Source organism: Orycteropus afer, unplaced genomic scaffold, assembly GCF_000298275.1.
Source record: "Orycteropus afer afer isolate SDZICR_OR568_19922 unplaced genomic scaffold, OryAfe1.0 scaffold00744, whole genome shotgun sequence".
NCBI lineage: Eukaryota > Metazoa > Chordata > Mammalia > Tubulidentata > Orycteropodidae > Orycteropus > Orycteropus afer.
The window spans coordinates 188,144-203,809 of record NW_006922331.1 but is presented as its reverse complement, the minus strand read 5'-3'; the positions used below and the strand labels follow the sequence as shown (position 1 = coordinate 203,809).

Sequence of the window (15,666 nt, the reverse complement as noted above, 5' to 3'; positions counted from 1 at the left end):
AAAAAAAAAAAAGACCAGGCTTACTGGTGTGATAGAATGTGGTGAAGAACCCCGAGACTGGCCCCTAGTCACCCTTCAGGTCGGGAACTGAACTCACTCCTGTGGCTTCCAGCCAGACAGCATACAGGCACATGGGGTGAACATTTACACCAGGCAGATGCACTCCTTGGAGCCATCAATCATGGGGGAACAGAAGGGCAGTGTTTGCACAGGAGACAGCTTGGGGGGCACGAGTGCGTGGAAGGGAAGGGCACAGGAGGTGACCACGGGGAGGAAGCGGGAAGAGAGCTGTTACATTGTGGGGAATTGTAGTCAGTGTCACGCAACAAAATGCGTATGAATTGCTGTGTGGAAAATGAATTTGTAAACTTTCACCCAAATCACAAGAAAAAAAAAAAGCCAGTGAGGTGTGGGACAGTGGAGGAAGCCCCCCAAAAGCCCCTTCCCTGCGCACACGGTGGCCGCGTGAGGCCGGGAGTCCGGTGGGACCTCCCCTCTCCCGACCCACTCCCCCCGCCCTCCGTGAAGAATAAGGAGAACGGATGTGGCTTCCTCCCACGGTTTTCTCATCAATGTTAACTGCTTCCTGTTCTTGTTTCAAGAAGGTGGGAGTGGGGGCGCCTGGGGCCGTCCCTGCTGCCGAGGCGGAACTGGGGTCATGCGACCCCTGGTGGCCGGCCGGGGCCTCGCCCGCGGAGAGGGCTCGGTGTGCGTCCTGGCGGCCCACTCTTCCTGCGGGGGCTTTGCGCTCCGGGTGGCCGCGCTGTGGCAGGGTCTGCCGGCTGCAGCGTGGCCTCCTGCCCCTGGTCTCCTTCCGCTTGTCAGCACCAGGCCGGGTGCTGGAAGCAAGTGGATGCGAGGACCCACGCCCAGTGCACGGAAAACAGGCTGGTGGTGGCAGGTAGTTTCCTTGCAGCCTGTCACTGTGTGCGAAAGCTGTGTTCTGAGGCTGCGAGCTAGGGCCTGCCCGCGGAGGAGACGCGTTAGCTTGGGTTCTGGAGCCACTTGGAGATACCCTCTGTCCCCAAGGTCACCATCCAGTGGACTCCCACTCACAGTGACCCCCGTTGGGTTTCCGAGGCAGTAATTTTTTTTTTTTTTGCAATGCTCTCCCACCCCACTCCTGGTAAGCAACAAAATTTCATTCCATATATAAACCTTTCCTTGACTATTACTGTGTTTGTCCTTCTGTGATCAACTTATTTCACTCGGCATAATGTGGAGGCAGTAAATCTTTTCAGCCCAGCCTTCCTTCCAAGGAGTGTGGCTGGTGGGTTTGAACCACCAGCCTTCTGGTTAGCAGTGCAATGCATGCCTTAGGCACTGTGACACCAGAGCGCCTGCACCTATCCCCAGTCCTCCATAAAGTCCTTGTCCCACTTGGCTCTTGAGGAAGTTAGGGTCCCTGCAGAAGGGGCTGCCTGGTGTCACCAGGTGGGAGCAAGCTGCGTTTGGCGCACCTCAAACTTGTCATTCCTGCCTCTTGCACCCCACTGCCACGCCTGCAGGCTTGGGAACTGCACAGGACTGAGGGAGGGGATGGGGGTCTTCCCAGAGCCGCCCACCAACCCCTGCCCTGGATCCCACTGCTGGTCCAGGCCTAGGCTCGGCCCCTAAAAGCTAAGACAATATACTGGAGGAGACTGGCAAGGAGTGACCCTGTGGGGATCTGGGGGATGGGGGTGATGAGTGTACCTCCAGGCCACATTAGGTGTCTGTGGGCTGCACCCTCAGGGCAGTCCAGGGGGGCAGGGGCAGGGACTTGGGACAAGTGCCCATGTACAAGGAGAACCTCACTTTCCTCTCAATGAAATGGGCTCCTGTCTGCATCTCCTTCGCCGGGTTCCTTGGTGTGCCAGGCTTATCACTGTCGTCTCAGCTCAGCCTGGGCATGGGCTTGGCTTCTCAGGACCTAGGGCTAGTGTCCAGGGTCCGAGTGGAGGGTCCCACTCTGGTGGGAGCTCATAGGGGTGAGGGTGTGGTGCCAGTCTCCTCCCCCCAGGGCTGGGGCTCTTGGCCCCACCTTCTTCCTCTCTAGCTCCACCTGGGCCTGTGACCCTGGTGGCCCTCTGTGCTCCATGCCATTTGCCAGGAAATGCTAGAGTTTCCTGTCCTCTGGAGCTGAGTCCGGGACAGCCCGTGCGCCCGGGACTATACACGTGTGAGCACGCGTGCCTGAGAGTGGCGGTGATAGCAGCCCCTGGGCTCCTGGGGACAGGCACTTTAGGCAGGTGTCGTTGTTTGATAACCTTGGGACTGTGCCATTTTGGGCAGCGGAGGGAACCCAGGCTCAGGGACGGAGGGCTACTTGGCTGGTGTCATGAAGCTGGCACTCTTCACCGCAGGCGGGTCCGTGGCACGTGTCAGAGTGTGTTTGGATGCGCAAAGACGTGCATAATTTTGTACCCTTCCTCGACTATGGATGCAGCCACCTCCTACTTGGCAGCTGCTGTCCTAGGGACACAGTCATCACCATGGTGGTAGTTACGGTTGTATGTCAGCCCAGTATGTGGCTGGGCTGGGGTTCTGAGTGGCTGGGCAGCTGGGTGTAGTTACTCCCCATGATAAGATTATAATCACCTTCATGGTGGAGTCTGCTCTGAGCAGCTTAGTAGTTGTCTTTGGGGTGTGGCCTGCTTCCGGTGTATAAGGAAAAGCTTTGGGAAAGGTCTCTAGCTTTTTGGCACGTCTGGATCCTGCGTTTGGCCATCTTCACCTCTGGTTCCTGGACTTGAACTAGTGGCCAGCCATGTTGTTTTTGTTAATCTTGGGACTGTGACATTTTACTTGTCGACCTTGGGTTTGTCAGCCTCAGCAGCCAGCAGCTGCCTGAGTTAGGAGACACCTCCTACTCTGGTGGGCCGGGAACAAGAGGCAGAGCTGAAGCCCAAGGTCACCCAGCTCCGAGAGCGGGCACTTTGAACTCCGACTCTAGCCTCCAGAACTGGAAGAGAATAAATCTCCATTCGTTAAAGCCACCTGCTGTGGTATGTCTGTCACAGCTGCATGAAGAACCAAAGCCACCACGACAGACAGAAACTCAGACTTGTTTGGGGAAACAAACTCCATACCTAACATTGGGGCCGGAGAACTGCTCATTGACCACCCAGAAACACGCTCTTTGAGTTCCTGCTCAAGTCTGTTTTTCTATCAACTTAAGACTGATTTACTTCATCCTTAAATGTTTGGAAAAAAGCCCTGGTGGTGCAGTCGTTAAGTACTCAGCTGCTGGCCAAAAGATGAGTGGTTCAAACACACTAGCCACTCTGAGGGAGAAAGGTGAGGCAGTCAGTTATGGTAAAGACCAATAGCCTTGGAGACACTGTGGACAGTTCCACTCTGTCCTCTAGGGGCGCTGTGGGTCAGAATGGACTCCACAGCAGTGGGTGTGGTTTGGGCTTTGCTTCCATGTGATTGACAGCCTTGGACACCCTGTGGGGCAGTTCCACTCTGTCCTCTAGGGGCGCTGTGGGTCAGAATCGATTCCATGGCAGTGGGTGTGGTTTGGGCTCTGCTTCCTTGAAGACTGACAGCCTGGGAAACCCAGTGGAGGTCACTGTGAGTTGGAATGAACTGGATAGGCAGTGAGGTTGTTTTTTTTTTTTTGTACACAAAACTTTTAAAACTTTGATGAAGTCTGATTTTTCTGTTTGTTTCTCTTGTTGCTTCTGTCTTTGGTGTGGTATCTAAGAGCATTCAATGCCATGAAGGTTTACCTCTGTCTTTCCTTCCAAGAGAGTTACAGCTTAGCTCCATTTTTGTCTTTGATCCATTTCAGGTTAATTTTTATATATGGTGTGAGGTACAGCCTAAAGTCATTCTTTTGTACGTGGAAATCCAGTCGTCTCAATGATTGACATTTTGACAATTACTTGTCAAAACAGAAAGGAACAAGGTGGGTGCAGGGGGACCAGGTAACAGGCAGTTGTAGTAACTCAGGTGAGATGCTGGTGGCTTAGAACAGGGTTGTACTGATGGAGCAAATGAGAAAACATCAGAATAGGAGTATTTTTTGAAGTGTTTTTTTTTTTTTTTAAAAAAAAAAAAACAGTTTGCATCAAGTCAATAGCAGGATTTGATTGCAGTGATGAAAGAAAGGAATGGACCCAGGAGTACACCTTGGTTTATAGCCTGACCAAAAGGGTGAATGGTGGTGCCATTTTCTAAGATAGTTGGCCTGGGAGAGAGTAATTGGGGGGCAGGGGTGGGAAGAAGATGTAAGGGCACATTGGGTCATGTTAATAACTATGACGTTTGCTCAGCATGCAGACTGAATGAGCACAGTGAAAGGACACATCCATGGTGCACACCTTTCCTGCTTGAAACCATGCAGTGTCCCCTTGTTCTGTTCAAACCAGCCTCCTGGTCTATGTACAGCTTCCTCATGAGTACAATCAAGAGTTCTGTAATTCCCATTCTTCTCAATGTTATCCATTATTTGTTATGATCCACACAGTCGAATCCTTTTGCATAGTCAATAAAACACAGGAAAACATCATCTTTCAGCCAAGATCCATCTGACAGCAGCAATGATATCCCTTGTTCCACGTCCTCTTCTGAATCCAGCCTGCATTTCTGGCAGTTCCTGTCAATGTACTGTGGCAACTGTTTTTTAATTATTTTCAGCATAATTTTACTTGGATGTGATATTCATGATACTGTTCACTAATTTCCACATTCTGTTGGATCACTTTTCTTTGAAATGAGCACAAATATGGATCTCTTCCAGTCTGTCTCCCAAATTTCTTGTCATAGTAAGTGAGCACTTCCAGTGTTGCATCCGTTTGTTGACACATCTCAATGGGTATTCCATGGATTCCTGGAGGCTTGTTCTTTGCCAATTCCTTCCATGCAGCTTGGACTTCTTCCTTCAATACCGTTGGTTCTAGATCATATGCTACCTCCTGAAATGGATGAAGATTGACCAGTTCTTTTTGGTACAGTGACTCTTTGTATTCCTTGCATCTTCTTTCGATGTTTCCTACATCATTGTGTATTTGGTCAATACAAACCTTCAATTTTGAAACTCGAGGCTTGAATTATTTTTTCAGTTCTTTCAGCTTGAAAAATGCCGAGTGTGTTCTTCTCTTTCGGTTTTCTAACCCCAGGTCTTTGCACGTTTTATTATAATACTTAACTTTGTCTTCTCAAGCTGCCTTTGAAGTCTTCTGTTCAGTCTTTTACTTCATCATTTCTTCCATTCACTTTAGCTACTCTACATCCAAGGACAAGTTTCAGAGACTCTTCTGACATCCGTTTTGGTCTTTTCTTCCTTTCCTCTTTAATGATCTTTTGCTTTCTTCATGGATGATGTTCTTGATGTCATCCCACAATTCCTCTGGTTTTTGGTCATTGGTGTTCAATACATCAAATCTATTCTTCAGATGGTCTCTACATTTAGGAGGGATATAATCAAGGTCATATTTTGGCTCTCATGGACTTGTTTTAGTTGCTTCAACTTGAACTTGCATCTGAGCAGCTGATGGTCTGTTCCACAGTCAGCTCCTGGCCTTGTTTTGGCTGAAGATGTTGAACTTCTCCATCGCCTTTTTCCACAGGTGGAGTCGATCTGATTCCTGTGCATTCCGTCTGGTGAGGTCCATGTGCATAGCCACCATTTATGTTGAAAAAGGTACTTGCAATAAATAAGATGTTGGTCTTACAAAATTCTATCATGCGATCTGCTACATCATTTCTGTCACCAAGGCCGTATTTTCCAACTACTGATAATTCTTTTTTGTTTCCAGTTTTTGCATTCCAATCACAAATAATTATCAATGCATCTTAATATTTGGTCAATTTCAAACAGCAGAAGTTGGTGAAAGTCTTCAATTTCTTTATCTCTGACTTTGGTGGCTGGTGTGTAAATTTGAGGAACAGGGGAAGTAACTGGTCTTCCTTGTGGATACCGTCCTATCACTGACAGCATTGTGCTTCAGGAAGGGTCTGGAAATGACCACTGTCTTGAACTGACAACGAATGGGACGCCATTCCTCTTCAATCTGTCATTCCAGGCACAGTAGATCATACGGCTGTCTGATTCAAAATGGCCAAAACCAGTCCATTTCACCTCACTAATGCCTAGGATATTGATCTTTATGCATTCCACTTCATTTTTGTTTTTTAAATTGTGATTTGGGTGAAAATTTACAGAGCAAATTCACTTTCCATACAGCAGTTCACACAGACTTTGTTTCATGATATTGAGTCCAATTTACCACAATGTAACAGCTCCCCTCCCACTTCCTCCCGATAGTTACCTCTTCCCTGTGTCCATCCCTCCATGCACTCCTGCCCCCTGAGCTGTCTCCCTGTGCACACACAGGCCTTCTTTCTCCCATGATTGTTCTCTCCAATGAGTGCATCTACCTCAGGTAAATATTCAACTCATATGCCTGTCTTTTGTTTGGCTGGAGGCCACAGGTGTGGGTTCAATTCCAGACCTGAAGGGCAGCTAGAGGCCATAGTCTCAGTGGTTCCACCAGGCTCTATCAGACCAGCAAACCTGGTCCCCCCTTTTTTTTCCCAAATGATTTTGAGTTTTGTTCCACATTGTTCTCCCTCTCTATCCAGGATCTCCTACATAGATACCCCTCCAAGTGGTTGACGATGGTAGCCAGGCACCATCTAGTTCTTCTGGTCTCATAGTCATAGAGGCTGCAGATCACATGGTGTACCAGTTGCTAGGAGTAATTGTTTCCATGTGTCTTTGGTTTTCTTCATTCTTCCTTTGCTCTGGACGAGGAGAGACCCATCATTGCATCTAGATGGCTGCTTGCAAGGTTTTAAGATCGCAGTTGCTACTCGCCTCCACTTCATTTTTGGCAACTTGCAATTTTCCTAGATTCATACTTCATATTTTCCATGTTCTGATTATTAATGGAGGTTTGCAGCTGTTTCTTCCCATTTTGAGTCGTGCCAAAAGCTTTACTCCATCCACACTGTTCAGGCTGACTCTACTCTGAGGAGGCCACCCTTCCCCAGTCCTATTCCAAGGGCCTTCCGACCTGAAGGGCTCATCTTCCAGCACTGTGTCCAGCAGTGCTTCAGGGCTGTTCCTGAGGTTTATAGGGACTAATTTTTCAGAAGTAGCCCTTCTCTCCCTTTTTCCCTCTCTCTTAGCCTGGAAACTCCATTGAAAGCCACCCACCATAGACCCAACTGGTATATGAAATCCTGGGTGGCATAGCTTCCAGCCTCTAAACAACATGCAGGTCACCACAGTACAAGAAACTGACAGATGACTGGTGGGATGCCACACAAATAATCTGAGAAGCTGGACTCAGTGAAGAAGAACATGGCATCAGGATTGGAGGAAGGCTCATTAACAGCCTGCAGTGTGCACGTGACACCACCTTACTTGCTGAAAGGGAAGATGACTTGAAGCACTCACTGATCCCCACAACTGGATCAATCGGCAACACCATGATAAATGGAGAAAAGATTGACGTTGTCAAGGATTTGATTTTACTTGGATCCATAATCAGTGCCTGTCAAAGCAGCAGTCAAATCAAACGACATATTGCCTTGGACAAATCTGCTGCAAAAGACCTCTTTAAAGTGTTTAAGAGCAAAGATGTCACTCTGAAGACTAAGATGGACCTGACCCAAGCCATGGTGTTTTCAATTACCCCATATGCGTGTGAAAGCTGGACAATGAATAAACAAGACCAAAGAAGAATTAATACATTTGAATTTGAAGTTGACAAGGAATGCTGCATGGCTCGAAGAATGAACAAATCTGTCTTGGAAGAAGTACAGCTGGAATGCTCCTTAGAAGCAATGATGGTGGGACTTGCTCTCTCAGACTTTGATGACTTATCAAAAGAGACAAGTCCCTGGAGAAGGACATCATGCTTGGTAGAGTAGAGGGTCAATGAGAAGGGGAAAGACCCCCAACCAGGTGGACTGCCACAGTGGCCACAGCCATGGGCTTGAGCAGGGCAAGGACCGTGAGGCTGGCACCAGGCCAGGCAGTGTTTCCTTCTGTTATTCGTGGAGTCGCTGTGAGTCAAAGCTTGGCAGCATCTAATAAGTATGGAATGCCTCTTGGACACCCAGGGGAGACATCTTGTGGGTAGCGTGGTGTAAGGAGGAGTTCGGGGAAGAGGACTGGGCTGCAGATAGAATCTGTCCTCAGCATAGAGGTTCTGTAAGTCATGACCCTGAATGAGTGCCCCAGGGAGAGATTATGGATGAGCAAGTGTCCAGGACTGAGAAGAAGCCCCTGACGTCACGGGCAGCCAGGCGGGAGGCTGGGGAGGTGAGGGAAACCACAGCCTGCGGGTGGTCTTGGAAGCCTGGTGCAGAGAACACTTCTGGGTGGGAGCGCCCCCTTGGGTCAGGCTGGGAAGTGAAGACATGCTACATTGAGTCGGGGATAAATCCTCTCTCAGTTTCAAACGTATTTTCCAGTTTGCCTCCTGACTTTGTTTATGGAGCTTGATTTTTACTAGAAACTTCCATTTCTCAAAGCAGCCTTACTTCTTGCATGGCTTCTGGCTGTGTGCCCTGGTTCCTGGTCCCAGATTATATGTGTCTCTGTCAACCACTTGGAGGGGGATCTGTGTAGGAGATCCTGGATGGAGCGGGAGAACACTGTACAACAAAACTCAAAATCATTTACAAAAATAAAAAAAAGGACCAGGTTTACTGGTCTAATGGAGCCTGGTGAAACCGCTGAGACCATAGCCCCTCACTGCCCTGCAGGTCTGGAATTGAACCCACTCCTGTGGCTTCCAGTCTAACAAAAGACAGGCTTCCAGTCTAACAAAAGACAGGCATGTGAGCTGAACATTTACATCAGGTAGATACACTCCTAGGAGAGATCACTCGTGGGAGAACAGAAAGGCTGTGTATGCACAGGGAGATACTTCCGGGGGCAGGAGTGCATGGAGGGAAGGACACAGGGAGGAGGTAACTGCAGGGAGGAAGTGGGAGGGGAGCTGTTGCATTGTGGGAAACTGCAGTCAATGTCATGAGACAAAGTGTATGTGAGCTGCTGTACGGAAAGTGAATTTGCTCTGTAAACTTTCACCCAAATCACAATTAAAAAAAAGAAAAAAAGACTACACGTGTCTGTCTGGTGGCCCTGTGTGCCTGAGCGGGGCCGTGTGGCACATGAGCTGAGAAAGGACTGTTGGCTCTAGATGCCTGAGCAGAGGGAGGACGCCGGAGTCAGGGGCCCTAGCTGGGTCCTCTCCCTTTGGCCCTTGGCTTCCCCATCCGTAACTGGGGTTTACACGCTGGGGAGAGTTCTGAGTGTGGGGGAGAAGCAGTCCTGGTGAGCCGTGTGGAACCACATGTGCACCCTTCCCCTGCCCGTGTGAAGATGGGGAGCCCAAGGCCAGCGGCATCCCAGAGACTCCGGGGCCCGGAGGGGCTGAACTCCCCGAGCCATGGTGCTCAGGGGGGATCCTGGGGCTGGATGGTCCGTGTGGGCCGCCTGCAGAAGTGCATCCTGGGAGAGGTTGGGCCCAGTGTGTCCTCAAGAGAGATGGGGAGTGGGGGCTGCCCAGGTGGGTTCCTGGGACCTCTGGGAGGGGTCTTGTCTGCTACAAGTGTCTTTTAGAGAATATCCGAAGAAGCACAGTGCAAACTGAGATGTGCCTACCCACTGCCGTGGAGTCCATTCCGACCCACAGCGCCCCTAGAGGACAGAGTGGAACTGCTCACAGGGTCTCCAAGGCTGTCAATATTCACGGAAGCAGACTGTCTCATCTTTCCCTCTTGGAGTGGCTGGTGGGTTCAAACCGCCGACTTTTTGGTTAGCAGCCGAATGCTTTTCCACTGCACCACCGGGGCTCCTTTGTAAAATAAGGGACCGTGTAAATGGCCTTGGACTTTGGAGTCTGTAGACTTGTGAGCAGCTGGGCCCGAGGGGGCTGGCCAGTGTGCTGTCTGACTTAGCCTTGGTTTGCTGGCAGCCGCCGGGCGGGGAAGCCTCTCACTGTGCGTGTGTCCCCAGCTCTGTCCTACAGCGGCGTGGGTCGCCGGTGGATGCTGCCATCGCAGCCCTGGTCTGCACAAGCGTCGTCAACCCTCAGAGCATGGGCCTGGGCGGAGGGGTCATCTTCACCATCTACAATGCAAGCACAGGTGGGCCCCAGGACCCTCACGGTGAGGGTGGCGGGCTTGTCCACAACGCTGGGAAACCGTGACGTACTCGTAAGGCCCCGATAGTGGGGCAGAGCCTGTCCCACCTGCCACGGCCCACTGCCATCCCCTCTACCTCGGCTGCGCAAAGCCCTCGTGGTAGGTCCTGTCCAAATGTTAACACCATCTCGCAGTCCAGAGAGGAAAGCCGAGGCCTGGAGGGAGCCTGCAGGGCCCATCTGAAGGGCACGTGGTGTGAGGCGAGATACGCAGCCCAAGGACCCCCCAACCCTACACTGTCTTGTCCATTGTGGCCCTATCAGTGCTCGTCTAACCTCCCTCCCACTCTGCCCTGGCTCCAGGGAAGGTGGAGATCATCAACGCCAGGGAGACAGTGCCTGCCAGCCCCGCCCCAGACCTTTTGGACCAGTGTGAGCGGGCCCAGCCACTGGGCACAGGTGAGGCCAGAGAGAGGCCCTCCCCCACCCCTCCAGGCCCTGGGGCTGGCTGGCTGGACCCCCACCTGAGGGGGCAGCATGGCCCCCAGACAGGCTGTGACACCTGCCACCAAGTGACAGTGCCTGTCCAACTCGGGAGGGGGGGTTCCTGAGGGAGGGGCTTTAAGCAGAAGAACCTGGAGGCTCAGTAGAGATGGTCATGAAGGCTGGTGGGGCTAAGGGAGGGGTCTGTGGACCCATTTGTTGGCCAAGGACTTTGTCCAGAGGGCAGTGGGAAGCCACAGAGGTCTGAGCAGGGGTGTCAGTGCCTGCTCCGGAAACCCACTCGGGCTGCTGTCAAGGGGGCAAGGCCAATGGGGCAGGTGTGGGATGCAAGACCCCTGGGGCAGGCCTGGAAGCCCACAGCAGTGAGGCCGCCTGCCACGCAGGGGCCCAGTGGATCGGGGTTCCTGGGGAGCTGTGGGGCTACGCCGAGGCCCACCGTCGCCATGGCCGCCTGCCCTGGGCCCAGCTGTTCCAGCCTACCATTGCATTGTTGCGTGGGGGCCACCGTGTGCCCCCTATCTTAGGCCTCTTCCTGCAAAGCAGCCTCCTGCAGCCTGCCCTGAACGCGTCATCCCTGAGGTGAGCTCCCACGGTGGCCCTGGCCCAAAGCCCCACACAGTGCCCCCTATTCCATCAGGATAGGAGACGTGGGATCCATAGACCCTGGGCTCCCCATCCAAAACCTAACTCAGAGGCGGGTTCTGGGATCCTGGCGGGCCTGCCCTCCAGCACTGTGCCCCTCTCCCCGGCTTGGGTGGCAGGAGGGCTTGTCACCCCTCCCTGTCATCAAGGAGTGGCTCCCAGCATCCAGCATCCAGGGAGAACTGTGTCTGGGAATGTGGGGGAGGTTGGCATTGCACCACCCAGGCCTGGAGAGCCTGCCCCCGATGCCCACAAGGTCCCCGGAGGACCCCCCGGCCCAGGCTGCGCTGTAGGGTCCTGCAGGAGCCCCTGGGGGTGTGAGGCTGCCCCCAGGACCCTGCAACTGCTTCCCCATGCCAGGCAGCTGTTCTTCAATGGGACGGAGCCCCTGAAGCCTCAGGACCCACTGCCGTGGCCTGCACTGGCCACAACCCTGGAGACTGTGGCCACAGAGGGTGTGGAGGCCTTCTATACCGGGGCTCTGGCCAAGGTGCTGGTGGAAGACATCGCCAAGGAAGGTGAGTCCCAGCCGACAGGAGAAGGAGCCGGGTTCTGGGCTCCAACCAGGGCTGATGGGCCCTGCAGGGGTACAGCCGCCTTGGGCCTCAGGAAGGCTGCCTACTGCCCTGTCATCCAAGCTCTGGTGCCGCCGGGCTCCGCGGGACATGTTCCCAGCCCAGCCCACTGCTGGCCTCAGGACCCTGAAGTCAAAGGACTGGGTTAGTGCTGGCTTGGCTCCTGAGTCTAAGGGCTGGTGGAGACTGGCAGGGCCGGGGGCCCCCTGTGTCTCCAGGAGGCCTGGCCTCTCTCGGCTTCCTTGCCCTGTCCCCGCCCAGGCCCCTGACATTGAGACCCCTGCCACCCATCACACTCCCTAAGCCCCAGTCCTGACGCCCACCACCCCATCATCACCCTGCAGGTTAACTGATGCATGCTGGTCTAGGGGAAGAATGGAACCCCCGGTGGGGCCAGAGGCAGTGGCTGATCTCTGCCTCAGTTTCCCCATATATATGTGGACACCCTGAACTCCCTGTGCCTCACCCCAGGGGGCCGGCTGACCCTGCAGGACCTGGCCGCCTTCCGCCCCGACGTGGTAGACAGCCTGGAGCTGCCCCTGGACGACTACACCTTGTATTCACCGCCGCCGCCAGGAGGGGGCGCAGTGCTCAGCTTCATCCTCAACGTGCTGAGAGGTCAGGAGTCCGCCTCCTGCCGAGCCCTGCCCCTCGGGAATCTGGGGTCTTTTCCAGCTTGATCTCCTCCACTGCGTGCTGTGGGTGGCAGTCGGACATCGCAGAGCTTGGGGTGGTGGAAATGCGGCCAGACCCAGTGTTGGGAGGGCGCGCGGCAGGACTGGGATTGCCGCGGAACTCAGGCTGGCGCTTTGCAGAGCGTCTTACGTCACTGGATGATGGCACCGCCCACAATCCACGGGGGCTAGGAGCGCATGGGCCTGGAGGTGGTTACTGCCGGGCATGGGCGCCTAGGAGCAGCCAGCAGATGGCAGGTGGCAGGGCATCCTGGCCGTGCCTGGAAGGGTAGCTGCCAACGCGAGGCTTCAGGTTCCTGGGGCTGCTGGAAGTCCAAGATCAAGGGCTGGGCAGTGAATAGGATCCTGAGACCAGAAGAACTAGATGGTGCCCAGCTCCCACTGTCAAGCACCCCGAGGGGATCAGTGCATGAGATCCTGGATAGAGTGGGAGAACAATGTGGAACAAAACTCAAAATCACATGCAAAAGAGTCCAGATTGACTGATCTGGTAGAGCCTGGTGAGACCCCAAGACTATGGCCCCTAGTTCCCCTTCAGGTCTGGAACTGCACTCACTCCTGTGGCTTCCAGTCAAACAATACATAGGAATACGGGGTGAACATTCACATCAGGTGGATACGCTCCTTGGAGCGATTGATCATGGGGGAACAGAAGGGCAGTGTCTGCACAGGGAGACAGCTCAGGGGACAGGAGTGCATGGGGGGAAGGACACAGAGAAGAGGTACCTATGGGAAGGAAGTGGGAAGAGAGCTTTACATGGTGGGGATTGCAGTCAATGTCATGAGACAAAATGTGTGTGAACTGCAGTGTGGAAAATTAATATGGTCTGTCAACTTTTACCCAAATCATAATAAAAAATTAAAAAAAACTAAAGGGGATGGGGAGTGGGCAGGACCCCATGCCCAGCAAGCCTCTGAGCCGAATCTGTTTCTTGCTCTGGTGGGGCCGTCATTCAGGGGCCTCTGGCTGCACCACCACATCCCTCCCTCTGTCTTCACACGTTTTCTCCTCCTCTCTGTGCGTTTCTTAGAAGGATCCCTGTGGTGGCGTTTCAGGCCTGTTAGGGATCACATGGACAATCCGGGAGAAATGCTTGTCTCAAAATCTTTCTCTTGTTCACATATTTTGCTATAAAAGGGACACTTTCAAGTTCCGGGAATTAGACACCGATGTCTTTTTTGTTTTTGATTGTGATTTGGATGAAAGTTGGCAGAGCACGTTGGTTTTCCATCCAGCAGTTCACACACATTGTGTTTGGCGACGTTGACTGCAGTTCCCACCAGGTAACAGCTGTCTTCCCACTACTTCTCCCTGCGTTTCCCGTGTCCCTTCACCCGTCTGTCCCGTCCCTTCCCGCCTCCTGAGCTTCCTCCCTGAGCACACGCTGCCCTTTGGATCCCGTGCGGTTGGCTGTTCTGAGGAGTGTGAACCTCCCTGGGGTTACTGTTCACCTCATAGGCCTGTCTGTCCTTTGGCTGAAAGTTGAGCCCTGGGGCTGAGTTCACTTCCAAGCCTGAAGGGTGACTAAGGGCCATAGTGTCAGAGTTTCCAGTCTCTATCAGACCAGCAAGCATGGTCCTTTCTATGATTTTGGTTTTGTTCCACATTGTTCTCTCACTTTCTCTGGAACCTCCTACTGTGATCCCAGTGGTAGCTGGGCACCATCTAGTTCTCCTGGTCTCGGGGATGTGGAGGCGAGGGATCACGTGGGCCATCAGCCCTTTGGGTTCATAGTTTCCTTTCACCTTGGATTTTTGTCACTCTGCTTTGTTCTCGACCGCTCATGAGCTTTTTTTTTTTTTTTTTTTTGTGATTTGGGTGAAAGTTTACAGAGCAAATTCACTTTTCATACAGCAGTTCACACACATGTTGTCTCATGACATTGACTGCAATCTCCCACAATGCAACAGCTCCCCTCCCACTTCCTCCTGATAGTTACCTCTTCCCTGTGTCCTTCCCTCTCATGCATTCCTGCCCCCTGAGCTGTCTTCCTGTGCAAACACAGCCCTTCTATTCTCCCATGAGTGATCTCTCCAAGGAGTGTATCTATCTCAGGTAAATGTTCAACTCATATGCCTGTCTTTTGTTTGGCTGGAAGCCCCAGGTGTGGGTTCAATTCCAGACCTGACAGGCAGCTAGTCTCAGTGGTTCCACCAGGCTCTATCAAACCAGCAAACCTGGTTCCCATCTTTTTTTTTCGAAATGATTTTGAGTTTTGTTCCACATTGTTCTCCCTCTGTATGCAGGATCTCCTCCATAGATCCCCCTCCAAGTGGTTGACAGTGGTAGCTGGACACCATCTAGTCCTTCTGGTATCATAGTCGTATAGGCTGCAGATCGCATGGTGTACCAGTTGTGAGGACTAATTGTTTCCATGAATCTTTGATTTTCTTCATTCTTCTTTGCTCTGGACGAGGAGAGACCCATCATTGCATGTAGATGGCTGCTTGCAAGGTTTTAAGATCCTAGTTGCTACTCGCCAAAGTAGGAAGTGGAACAGTGTTTTGTGTAGTATGTTATGTCAATTGAGCTTAATGTCCCCTGTGACTATGGTCCCAAGCCCACAGGTCCGACTGCTCACTCCCTCTGGGTAACTGGCTGTGACCAAGAAGTGACTACAACATTGTCCCTTGTCAGCTTTACTATACACCTGGGAATTCTTACAGAACATACAAATACACTTGCAGACAAATGGATATCCAGTTTTGCCAGCACCATTTATTAAACAAACATTCTCTTCCCCATTTAGTGGATTTCGGCCCTTTGTCAAAGATCAGCTGACCATAGGTCGATGGATCTATTTCTGGGTTCTCAATTCTATTCCATTGGTCTATGTGTCTGCCATTGTACCAGGCAGTTTTGACTACTGTGGCTGTATAGTAGGTTTTGAGATCTGGCAGTGTGAGACCTCCTACTTTGCTCTTCTTCTTTGACAGTGCTTTGCTTATCCAGGGTCTCTTTCCTTTCCATATAAAGTTGGTGATTGGTTTATCCATATCCTTAAAAAAAATGTTGATGGGATCTGGATTGGGATTGCATTGAAAGTATAGATCACTTTGGATAGAATGGACATTTTCACAATGTGCAATCTTCCTATCCATGAGCATGGTATGTTCTTCCATTTACATAGATCTCTTATGTTTTCTTGAAGTAGT

The 15,666-nt window shown here is 52.0% G+C and overlaps 1 protein-coding gene across 1 annotated transcript in view; it reads left to right on the top strand.

Moving 5' to 3' along the window:
• The window catches only part of GGT5 (gamma-glutamyltransferase 5), a 29,407-nt gene that overhangs the window by 1,509 nt on the left and 12,232 nt on the right, over positions 1 to 15,666 (top strand). Inside the window, exons 2-6 of the mRNA XM_007957385.1 lie at positions 9,968 to 10,098; positions 10,458 to 10,553; positions 10,982 to 11,177; positions 11,601 to 11,758; positions 12,287 to 12,433. Coding sequence (XP_007955576.1) covers positions 9,968 to 10,098; positions 10,458 to 10,553; positions 10,982 to 11,177; positions 11,601 to 11,758; positions 12,287 to 12,433 — 728 coding nt within the window. The remainder of the gene's footprint in view (positions 1 to 9,967; positions 10,099 to 10,457; positions 10,554 to 10,981; positions 11,178 to 11,600; positions 11,759 to 12,286; positions 12,434 to 15,666) is intronic.